Source organism: Felis catus, chromosome B1 (genome assembly GCF_018350175.1).
Source record: "Felis catus isolate Fca126 chromosome B1, F.catus_Fca126_mat1.0, whole genome shotgun sequence".
Lineage (NCBI taxonomy): Eukaryota > Metazoa > Chordata > Mammalia > Carnivora > Felidae > Felis > Felis catus.
The window spans coordinates 164,299,321-164,309,246 of NC_058371.1; the positions used below are offsets into that span (position 1 = coordinate 164,299,321).

The 9,926-nt window shown below is 44.3% G+C and overlaps 1 protein-coding gene across 1 annotated transcript; it reads right to left on the bottom strand.

Moving 5' to 3' along the window:
• Positions 1–174: 174 nt before the first annotated feature.
• SLC10A4 (solute carrier family 10 member 4) lies at positions 175–6,899 on the bottom strand. Its single transcript, XM_023253133.2, has 3 exons — positions 5,737–6,899; positions 4,763–4,973; positions 175–1,318 (listed from the first exon to the last, which is right to left on the bottom strand). Exons 1-3 carry the CDS (start codon positions 6,330–6,332, stop codon positions 806–808), a joined length of 1,320 nt encoding a protein of 439 aa, XP_023108901.2. The 5' UTR covers positions 6,333–6,899; the 3' UTR covers positions 175–805.
• Between the last annotated feature and the right edge of the window lie 3,027 nt (positions 6,900–9,926).

The following is a 9,926-nucleotide window of genomic DNA, read 5'->3' on the forward strand; positions in this document are numbered from 1 at the left end:
GTGGAGAGTACTACAGTTTTTCCTAAGCAAACCATCCCTCTAAAAGATTGATTTGGGGTGTGTTACATAAGCGCAGAGACAAAATCAGTCCCCAGCTGAGAAGACAATACCTTGTTCCCTGGGGGGTGGGGGGTGGGGGGGAATGATAGCTGTTCATTACTAATAGATATCAGATCAAGTAATCAAATGCATTAATGTATTTTTTTTCTGATTTGATACAGGTTTGACAATAAAATACTGTATTTCATTGTTTAGTTGACCTGTTTGGGGATTTTTTGAATACAGATCAAAATTCAACATTGTCAGGTATTTCTACATGGAGCAAGCACTTTTTTTTTTTCTAACAACAATTACATTCAACTCAGTTATGGTTTACAAATTGCTTTACAAGTTATGTTTTACCAAAAAAAAAAAACAAAAAAAACCCCAAAACTTGTTTTTACTACCATAAGAGTGCACCCAAATTCTGCATTTCCAAGACCCTGTTTTCTAAGAGTGTATGTATTTGAAACAGTCCTAGAAATTGGTAATGATAAAAACCAAAGAGCACATGAACATGTTCAGGCTTTACTTTAGCAGTCCCGGGTGCAAGTTGTATTATGACATTGATGTGTAATTTGCGAAAGTGCTTGGTTAATACACCAATACAACCTTACAACAGGAAGAAGGTCATAACTGTTACATGTATGATAATGTGAACCATGTGTTATCCTTTATGTAAACCACATTCACTACCACAGACGACAAACATCATAAACATGAAGTAACATTTCAGCAAGATAGAAACTCCTCTGTATCTCCGTGTTCAGAGAGAAGTCTGAGTGGTTTCCATCATAATTAAATTGTCAGCTTTCACTGTGCCATAGGAAGGGTCTGCCATTTCCTCTTCTTTTAGTTTCTTGTAAGAAATGTCTGTATCTTCATCTTCATCTAGAGGATCTCGCTTGTGTAATATCTCACTTCCATACACCTTATATATTAAAACAAAAACCCCTGCTTCTGCAGACTGGAAAAGGGCATACAGCAAAGGAAACATGTACATGCTTCCTATCAACTGCGGCCGAAAGGCCAGTTTTAGAATGGCGGTACAGAGCTGCACATTCTGACTCCCTGTTTCCAGGCACACGGTCCTCTTGCAGTTGGGTGGAAGACGGAAGAGAGTAGCTAAGCCGTAGCCTGAGGCATAGCCTGCCAAAGGCATGAAAATTGCTACCACGTAAACACTTGCGGGAATGCTCGCCAACAGTTCAGGTCCTAACATAGTGCCAGTCATTATGAAAAGGACCACCAGTGTCACTAGCAGAGACCACAGGGAGACCTAGTAATAGAAAACGACAAGCCATCAGAAACAAGATAGTCGGAAAGGAATTCAGGCAAGAGAATCCTCGGCTCTTGGGAGAAGAGACCCATGTAGCCTCACCTCACACACAAAATGGAGATCTTTGCCCTAAGCAGTCTTTGACAAAGCACTTGTGAGGATGGATAGGTCACCTCATCAGGAGGAGTCCAGATCCTCGTTGGACAGTTCTGATTGTTTGGAGGCCTGTCCTTATGTCTAGTGACAATCGGCTTTCTTTAACAACTAGCCATCGTCTTGGATAGACCCTCAGGAGCAGCCCAGACCAGACTTCTGTTTTAAAAAACAGGAAGAAAAGGCTACTTGTCTCCAGTAGATTGTCTCTAGACTTTCACATAACTCTGTGGTGGGAGTCCGGACGGTTCAGAACATGTATTTAATTTGTGAATGTGCCTCTTCTAAACAGCAGTTAGAATAAAGCCTGATATACCAAGTATGGTCTGATGAACAGAGAGAGGAAAAGAAAAATTACCTTCCCTGAACAGGACCCCATGTTTTCCATAAGAGATATATCTCTGGTTGATCTCTGGTTTAACCCATGAGATAAAAAGCCACTAAAATGTATGAAACTTATAAAATAAATTAAAAAAAAAAAAACGTTTATAAAGGAGCACCTGGGCGGCTCAGTCTGTTGAGAGTCCAACTCGTGATTTTGGCTCAGGTCATGATCCCAGGGTTGTGGGATCAGGTCCCACTTGAGTGTGGAGCCTGCTTGAGATTCTCTCTTTCCCTCTGCCCCTCTCCCCCACCATTGCGCTCGCTCGCTCTCTTTCTCTCTCAAATAAATTTAAAAAAATTGTTTTAAGTATGAAACTTAGTATGTGGTATTTTCAAACTTGAAAATACTTTATATCTCAGAGAATTGATAGCAACACTGAAACAATCACCAACTCTTAGATTATGTAAGTGAAAAAAAAACAAACAAACAAGATGTGAGGAATTCTTTGCAATTCTGCAACACCCCTTTTTCATCTATTTACGAGAAACATCCCACCTATACATCTCTAATGATGTTTAGGAATTCTTACATATAATGGAGTTTAGATACAGTACAATTGACTGTAGAACATTCTGTCATCTTGATGTCTGACTGATATAGTTCACTCATTCAAGTAAGACAAGCTGTGTAAATAGTAAGGTGGAAACCTAAAAATTCCTCTCTTCATTCTCCTTTAGATGAGTAATTAGCTAGTTGTTTTTGTTTTTTTTTTTTTTTAATGGGGGTAGGAGGTGTTTGTGAGGGAAACTAGAGATCCAAAAGAACAGTTTAAGTGCTGATTCTGGTTCACTGGATATTTGAGGCGAAACCCCTTTGCAGTCTGTGGGACTGGCATATACTTTATAATCTTTAAAAAATTGCCTAAAATGTATCTGGGCTGGTAAAAAGTCTACCATAGAGAGTGCTAAAATACTTATTATATAAGGTTCTCATGCTACAAAGGTACAATGGGCAGAAACCAAACAAACTATTATAAATCAAAGCTTTTTTAAAAAGTAATCTCTGCACCCAATGTGGGGCTCGAACTCACGACTCCAAGATCAAGAGTCTCATGTTCTACCAACTGAGCCAGCCAGGAACCCCTAAAACTTTTCTGATATTAAGTTTCAAAGTGTGTCCACATCAAGAGCTTTGACAGGAAATCTGATTCTTCATGGTGAAAATACTGGCACCAAAGTTTCTTTTGAACTATTTTAAATCATTTGGGTGAGCACTGACATTGAATGCTCATTTTAAAGTGTTTGCAAAAGTGTAAAAGTGTTATAAAACATACCTTATGAATGTTCTGGTTAAGGAGTAAGAATAGGTTCACCCTTAAACTCAAAGTTACCCAGTCTTATTGAATTGTCTATTATTTAAATATACTTATCTGTTTTTAGCACGGGAATAACTTATTTGATTGATTTTCTCTTAGAATTCCTAAGATCTTGTAGTATTAGCTTAATGATTCAGCTTAATAAGTTCTTAATGCATCTTAAGATTATGTATGGGTATATTATGTATAACATATAAAATATATGCATATTTACATGTACATATAAATTTATTACATTCAAAATATATATGTTTATTACACAGCACAATTTTACTCATGGCTGGCTATATTTGCATAAAAGAACCCATTATTTTTCATGTTAATAAAAGTTAGCTCCTTTGAATAATCAAATTTTGGATTAATTATTTAAAATTAATGTATTTAATATAAGTAAAACACAAAAGATTATGTCTTTAAATCTATATAACTGAAACATTGGGGAAACTCTTTTTCTCTTCACTTGGCTAAATGAATTTGTGCATTTACAGTAATTAGTTATGTGTTTCATTTGAGTAACTTCCTAAACTGAGAGTCCTACTCATGGTTTACTCTTATTTACTATTTTTGAGTTTTCAAAGAAAGCTTAGTTGACAAATATTTAAATTTTTCCTCCAGTCAACAATTAACAAAATCTCTACTGCTACAAAAGGTATCATTTTTTTTAAAACAAAGCAACATTGGAAATATTGCACAAAATAATAGGAATCCTCATTCTTTCACTAGCCTTAGAAACCACATGCGTTACCGCAATGGGGAAGGGAAAAGAAACACACAGATTTAATAACAGTAATATATTCTGCATTCTTTATCCAGGACCCACTTTTATTTTGTGCCTTTTTAAAGTCAATATTTTGTGCATTGTACGATATTCCCTCAATGTGATTTTTAAATTACTTTTGGTCCTATTAGGGTCAACTTATTTTTATTTAATTTTTTTTTCGACGTTTATTTTTTTGGGGACAGAGAGAGACAGAGCATGAACGGGGGAGGGGCAGACAGAGACGGACACACAGAATCGGAAACAGGCTCCAGGCTCTGAGCCATCAGCCCAGAGCCCGACGCGGGGCTCGAACTCACGGACAGCGAGATCGTGACCTGGCTGAAGTCGGACGCCCAACCGACTGCGCCACCCAGGCGCCCCTATTTTTAGAAAATTAATAAAACATTTTAAAGAAACCTTCTACACAATTTCTCGGAATTAGAGTTCCACTTTTTTAAAACATAGGAATGCACTTCTAAAACACTGCTCAAGTTCAATCCACATAATTTCACTTCACCTGCTTTGATTTTTAGTAACACCACGATTCGTTAGTGGACAATATGTTGCCACTTAATGGCACTCTCATCTCTCTCCCTCCTGATATGTTTCCTCCTGTGAATACTAATTGCTCACTTATGCTCTTTTTAATTAAGTTATGTTTTAAGTAAAGCTATGAGTTTTTTGAAATTGCAAAAGGTAGAAGTTTTCTTTGTAGCACAAACTTTTTTTTTTTTTTTTAAGTTTATCCATGCAAGTTTATCCCTCTTTCCCAAACTTCTTAGCATTTCAGCCAGGGGTCAGAGACCAAGGACTCTCTAGGAGTGACCTTACCTTCACAATGTAGTCCGCCACCCGGTTGTATTTGTATCGAATGAAGACCCCCAAGCCGATAGGGAGGAGAGTGCTGCAGAGGGTCAGGGTCACTGCCCCCAGAGGTAGTAATTGCACCAGAGGGGTGTCGATCCAAGCCCGGCTGTAGATCCACAGGCACAGGGGCATCAAGACTAGGGCCAGAAGCGTGGAGGAGATGGTCATGATGATGCTGCAGAAAGGGGAATGAACAGAATTCAGAACGGGCTCTGTGCCAACAGTCTCTCTTGCACATTGGATACAGGAGAAAGAAAGAGACTGCAAATCTGGAGTCTGAAGTCAGGGGTGAGAACCTGTTTCATCGGTGCCAACAGAACAACACCCCTAAGCCCGACTGAAACATGAACCCCAGGATGGGGAGGTGGGGGGGGGGTCGGATCTCAGGACTGCTGCCCCTGGCTTTATAAAGCCTATTGAGCTGGCTACAGTCTGGTTGATTCTGAGGGCAAGAACATCTTTCTTTTTTTTCATCCTCCAAAGCACCCTGTTAGACGTGGTAAGGCTGCTGAACACGACTTGTTGGATGGAACTCAATTATATTGTCCTCTGTATGAGATCACTTTCTTTATCGGGGCCAGTAGCCCTATTTTGCTTTTGCATTTCCGGAGAGTCCTAGCTTCAGGCTTCCCAGTTCCCTTTGTCTTCTAGAGGCCGAGGACCTGCGCTGACAGCCCAAACTGCAGAAGGATGGTCCGAGAGCTGTGCAGGAAACCCCAAGGCAGTCGGCAGCCCTGTCCCCGTCTAGGTTTCTCCCCCCACAGCACTACCTCTTCACGTCCGCCTTGGCTTCTAAAGCCCGGGCGTCAACCCCTCGCTGCACTGTCGTCTTCCCTCTCCCACGCCTCTCTCCAACCGCCTCTCCTTCCTCTCCGTCTGAAACCCGCGGCTAAGCGCGGCTGCTTGGCAGGAGAAGACGCCTAAGGACCAGCCCGTACCTGAGGTTCATGTCGCCGTCAACCAGCAGGGACATGAGGTTGGACAGATTCCCGCCGGGACAGCAGCCGCACAGGAGCACCGCCACGGCGGCCACCTCGTTCAGCGAGAAGGCCAGGGCCAGCAGGAAGGCCAGCAGCGGCAGCAAGCCGAACTGGCAGAGCGCGGCCAGCAGCGCGCCCACGGGCCGGCGGACGTGCTCCCCGAAGTGGTTCACGTCCACCGTGCAGCCCAGGCCCAGCATGGTAATGCACAGGGCGGCTCCCACGAACACGTTCAGCCCGTGGTTCAGCGGCGTGTCCCAGAACGGGGTCTGGGGGTGCGCCCAGGAGTGGGGGAACAGGGACGGGCCCAGGCTGGCCGAGCCGCCCGCCGAGCTGCCTGCCGTCGGCTCTGGGGTGGGCGCGGGGCCGGGGCTGAAACCGACGCCGGGACTGGGCGCGAGGCTGAGCCCAGGGCTGGGGCCGGCGCTGGAGGCAGGGGTGACGGACAGGTCGGGGCCGGCGCTCAGGCTGCTGGCATTGGGCGACAGCGTGTAGTTGTCCGGCTGCAGCGAGGACGGGGCGAAGAGCAGCGTCGCGTTGTCGGGGCCGTCCATGGCGCCGAGGCGGGCGGCCGCGGCTCCGCTGTTCCCCGGCCCCGCGCGCCTCTGCCCGCGTCCTGCGGTGCCACCTGCCCGCGTCCGCCTGTCCGTCGGTCCGCAGCCGCAGGCGAAGCTAGGTGCGGAGCTCGGGCTGCGCGCCGCTGACGTCTCCGCGGCGTCGGGTGCTGCGGGAGGTGGGGGGGGGGGGGGTCCTCCGCTGGCGGCACTTAAAGCGCAGCCCCCCAGGGTGAACCCAATCGCCCGGCCCCGGCGCCCGGCAGGCCCCGCCCCGCCGCCGGGTCCCTCCTTTTAATCACCAGTAAGTGGTTCTGTTAGAGTGCAGCCAGGGGCGGAACAAAGAGCTGACAAAGGACAAGAAGAAAAACCGTGCCTGGCTGCCGATCAAGTTCTGTGATGGGCTCTGCCCATTTCATAATGAAATCTGGAGACACGCACACGCGCGCGCGCGCGCGCACACACACACACACACACACACAGGAAGCTTATCAATGCATGCACATGAACTGTATACACTGTTCGAAGAGCCTGCAACCCTGAGCATCGAGAAGGGTCCCGGACTTAATGTGAGCGGTTCTCTGGTAGCAAGACACAATATCTGGCTTTCATTTACTGACAGGTTTTTTTTTTTTTTTAATTCTTTAAAAAAAAATTTTTTTAAAGTAATCTTTACGTAATTTGCTAACAGTTTTTAAATAAAATGCGTTCAGACTCAAAGTAGAAAGTAATAACAATACTGGGGGGTTGGCAAGTGCGTGTGCATTATTTCACTGGATTGTCACAGCAGAGCCTTGAGAGATGCTGTTAACTCGTTCTTACACGTGAGGAATCTGAGGTGCAGGGAAGTCTCAGCCTCAGCAGCCAAACCCACAGGTAGTGTCTGGATGAATGTGCATCTGATATGTCCTTAACGAGGGCCCTGGAGAGCTCTGCTAAGAAAAGGCTCTGTGGAAAAATGTGTTTTGGGAGTTACTGGCAGTTGGGGAGAGGATATCTCCGTGGCCATAAATTTATGAGGTGTTATGAGCACAGCCCGGCATTGGGATTAAAGGACTAGAAAGAAATAAAGTGGTGGGATTCCCTGCCTCGGACAGGTTTATCCCCCAAACAAATCAGATTTAGAGTTCACAGGACTGTTGGCTCAGCAACTTTCAGTCACCAGAGGCATCTACAAAGAGAGGGAGCTCGCAGCATACCAGGGAGGTGGAGCCATTTGAGAAGGCATCTATACCTGTCTGGAGACACCATAAAGCCAAAGCCAGGTGAGTTGCGAAAGCCAACAGGAGGATTTTCTAGATAGAAGTCTTAGCTCAGGGTTAGACTGCATGCGGCCAGGACCCCAGAGTGGATTCTTCCCCCTGGGAACTTGTCCCTCCCCACTTTTCTGACACCAGAGGAGACTGGGTGACTTCCATTTCCCAGTGGTGGACTGAGCCCACGTGTTTATCTTTTCTCCTCTCCAAATCTCATGAAAATGACAGAGAATGTGAAAAATAAGACTACATTCACAGCGTATTGCATTCTTAGTCACAAATAAAGTATCTTTTTTCCATTAGACCTTAAATTCCATGAGGGCAGAGCTGCCCAAGCATTTAGGAAAGTAACGTACTGTCATACTTTCCTAAAACAGTAGAGCCAAGAAAACCATGCAGTGACATCTATTGAGCTCTGAAGGAAGTGGAACATGACCAAAAATATTCTAGGTGTCCATTCAGGCTTATGTAAGCAAAACAAAGATACTCAGATATACAATGAAACACGTCACCCGAATACTTTCTTCAAGTAAGTATATCCAGGGGAGACCCGCGGAGAAACAGACAAAATAAGGAGGGGCCCCTGCTGAGCCTTCACATTCTTTAAACCGCAGGATGAGATTAGCCAAGAACACAAATGGCAGAGGGCCAGCTGAAGCCTAACTGTAGACACCGCCCCTGTTTTTGCCCCCTCCTTGTGTTAATGATATTAGAATCCACAATCAAATTCAATAAGCAGTAATTAGAGGCAGCCCAACTCATCCAACTAGCTCCCGTCTTGGTTTGGGGAGGGATATGGGAGGTGATTTATGCCATGGACAAAGAGCAAAAAGCAGAAAGGGATGGGCCTGGCTTGTAAATCAGCAGGCTCACAGTAAACCTGCAGTTCTGGGGGCTTCTTGGGGCCTGCGGAGTGGTCATCTCTCCTCCTGATGTAGTTATTCTCAATGTAAACAAAGCCTCCCTCTTCTTTCTGATCTCCTTCACTGGAAGAAAACCCCAGGAGTAGAAAACAGAGCTCACAATCAGGTATGTTACTGGTGTAGCCTCCTCAATTACCTTTCTTTTACTCTTGCTGCCACCAAGGAGGGTCCGGCCCATCCAGAGGAGAGAGAATATATAGAAGGGCAAGACAACAACATAGCACCCGGAAAATATACAATGGGGGGCTGGGGAGGTGAGAAATAAATTTAGAACTATGTTGCACACCGAACACCAAGAATAATTCCAAATAGATTAAAGAGTTAATAATGATAATGATAATAATGATGATGATACAACCAAATACTGGAGAAAAATTTTGGCTCATATTTATATCATCTTTGGATAAGGGAAGTCTTCCTAAGCAAAAAAGCAACAGAAGAAATCCTAATGGGAAGCTCACTAGATATGGCTACATAAACATTTTATGCACAGCAGTCAAGACAGAAGGGAAAAAAGTTAAATGCAAATTACAAAATGAAAAAAATATTTGAAACATATAAAATCCAGAGCTAATTTTTAAAAAGTTTTAACGTTTATTTATTTTTGAGAGAGAGAGAGACAGAGAACAAGTGGGGGAGGAAGAGAGAGAAAAGGAGACACAGAATCTGAAGCAGGCTCCAGGCTCTGAGTTGTCAGCATAGAGCCAGACAGGACTGGGGGGCGGGGGCCCTCAAAACCACAAACCACGAGATCATGACCTGAGCCAAAGTAGGTCGCTCAACCAACTGAGCCACCCAGGTGCCCCATGAGCTAATATTGTTAATTTACAAAATAGTTTCACAAATTAATGAAAACAAACAACACAATAAGAAAAAGGCAAATGATACGAATAGACACACAAGATCACAGAAAGGAATGCTAATCACCATATACTTCTAAAAATATTCACACTCACTAGTAACCAAAGAAATTAAAGCAATTAAATGCCATTTTTATTGGAAAATACTGAAATAAATACGATAGTGTTGTGGCAAAGATGCTGTTAACTGGACAGTCTCTCATCCTGCCAGGGGTATGTCTTTTCGAGAAGGAAACTTGGTGAATAACAATTGCCCTAAGAATGTGTATTTCCTTTGATCCAGCTATTCTTTTTCTAGGTGTTCATTATAAGGAAACAGTAAGAAAAAATAATTTAAAAAAATTTTTTTAACGTTTATTTATTTTTGAGACAGAGAGAGACAGAGCATGAACGGGGGAGGGTCAGAGAGAGGGAGACACAGAATCCGAAGCAGGCTCCAGGCTCTGAGTTGTCAGCACAGAGCCCGACGCGGGGCTCGAACCCATGGACTGCGAGGTCATGACCTGAGCCGAAGTCGGCCGCTTAACCGACTGAGCCACCCAGGCACCCCGAAAA

What these genes read in the sequence shown, in the direction of transcription:
- SLC10A4 (XM_023253133.2), bottom strand. Translation starts at nt 6,332, where the DNA reads ATGGACGGCCCCGACAACGCGACGCTGCTCTTCGCCCCGTCCTCGCTG. An exon ending in GACGGCGACATGAACCTCAG is followed by an intron (nt 4,974 to 5,736) that starts GTACGGGCTGGT and finishes CCCTTTCTGCAG; the next exon opens with CATCATCATGACCATCTCCT. An exon ending in TGGCGGACTACATTGTGAAG is followed by an intron (nt 1,319 to 4,762) that starts GTAAGGTCACTC and finishes TTCTATTACTAG; the next exon opens with GTCTCCCTGTGGTCTCTGCT.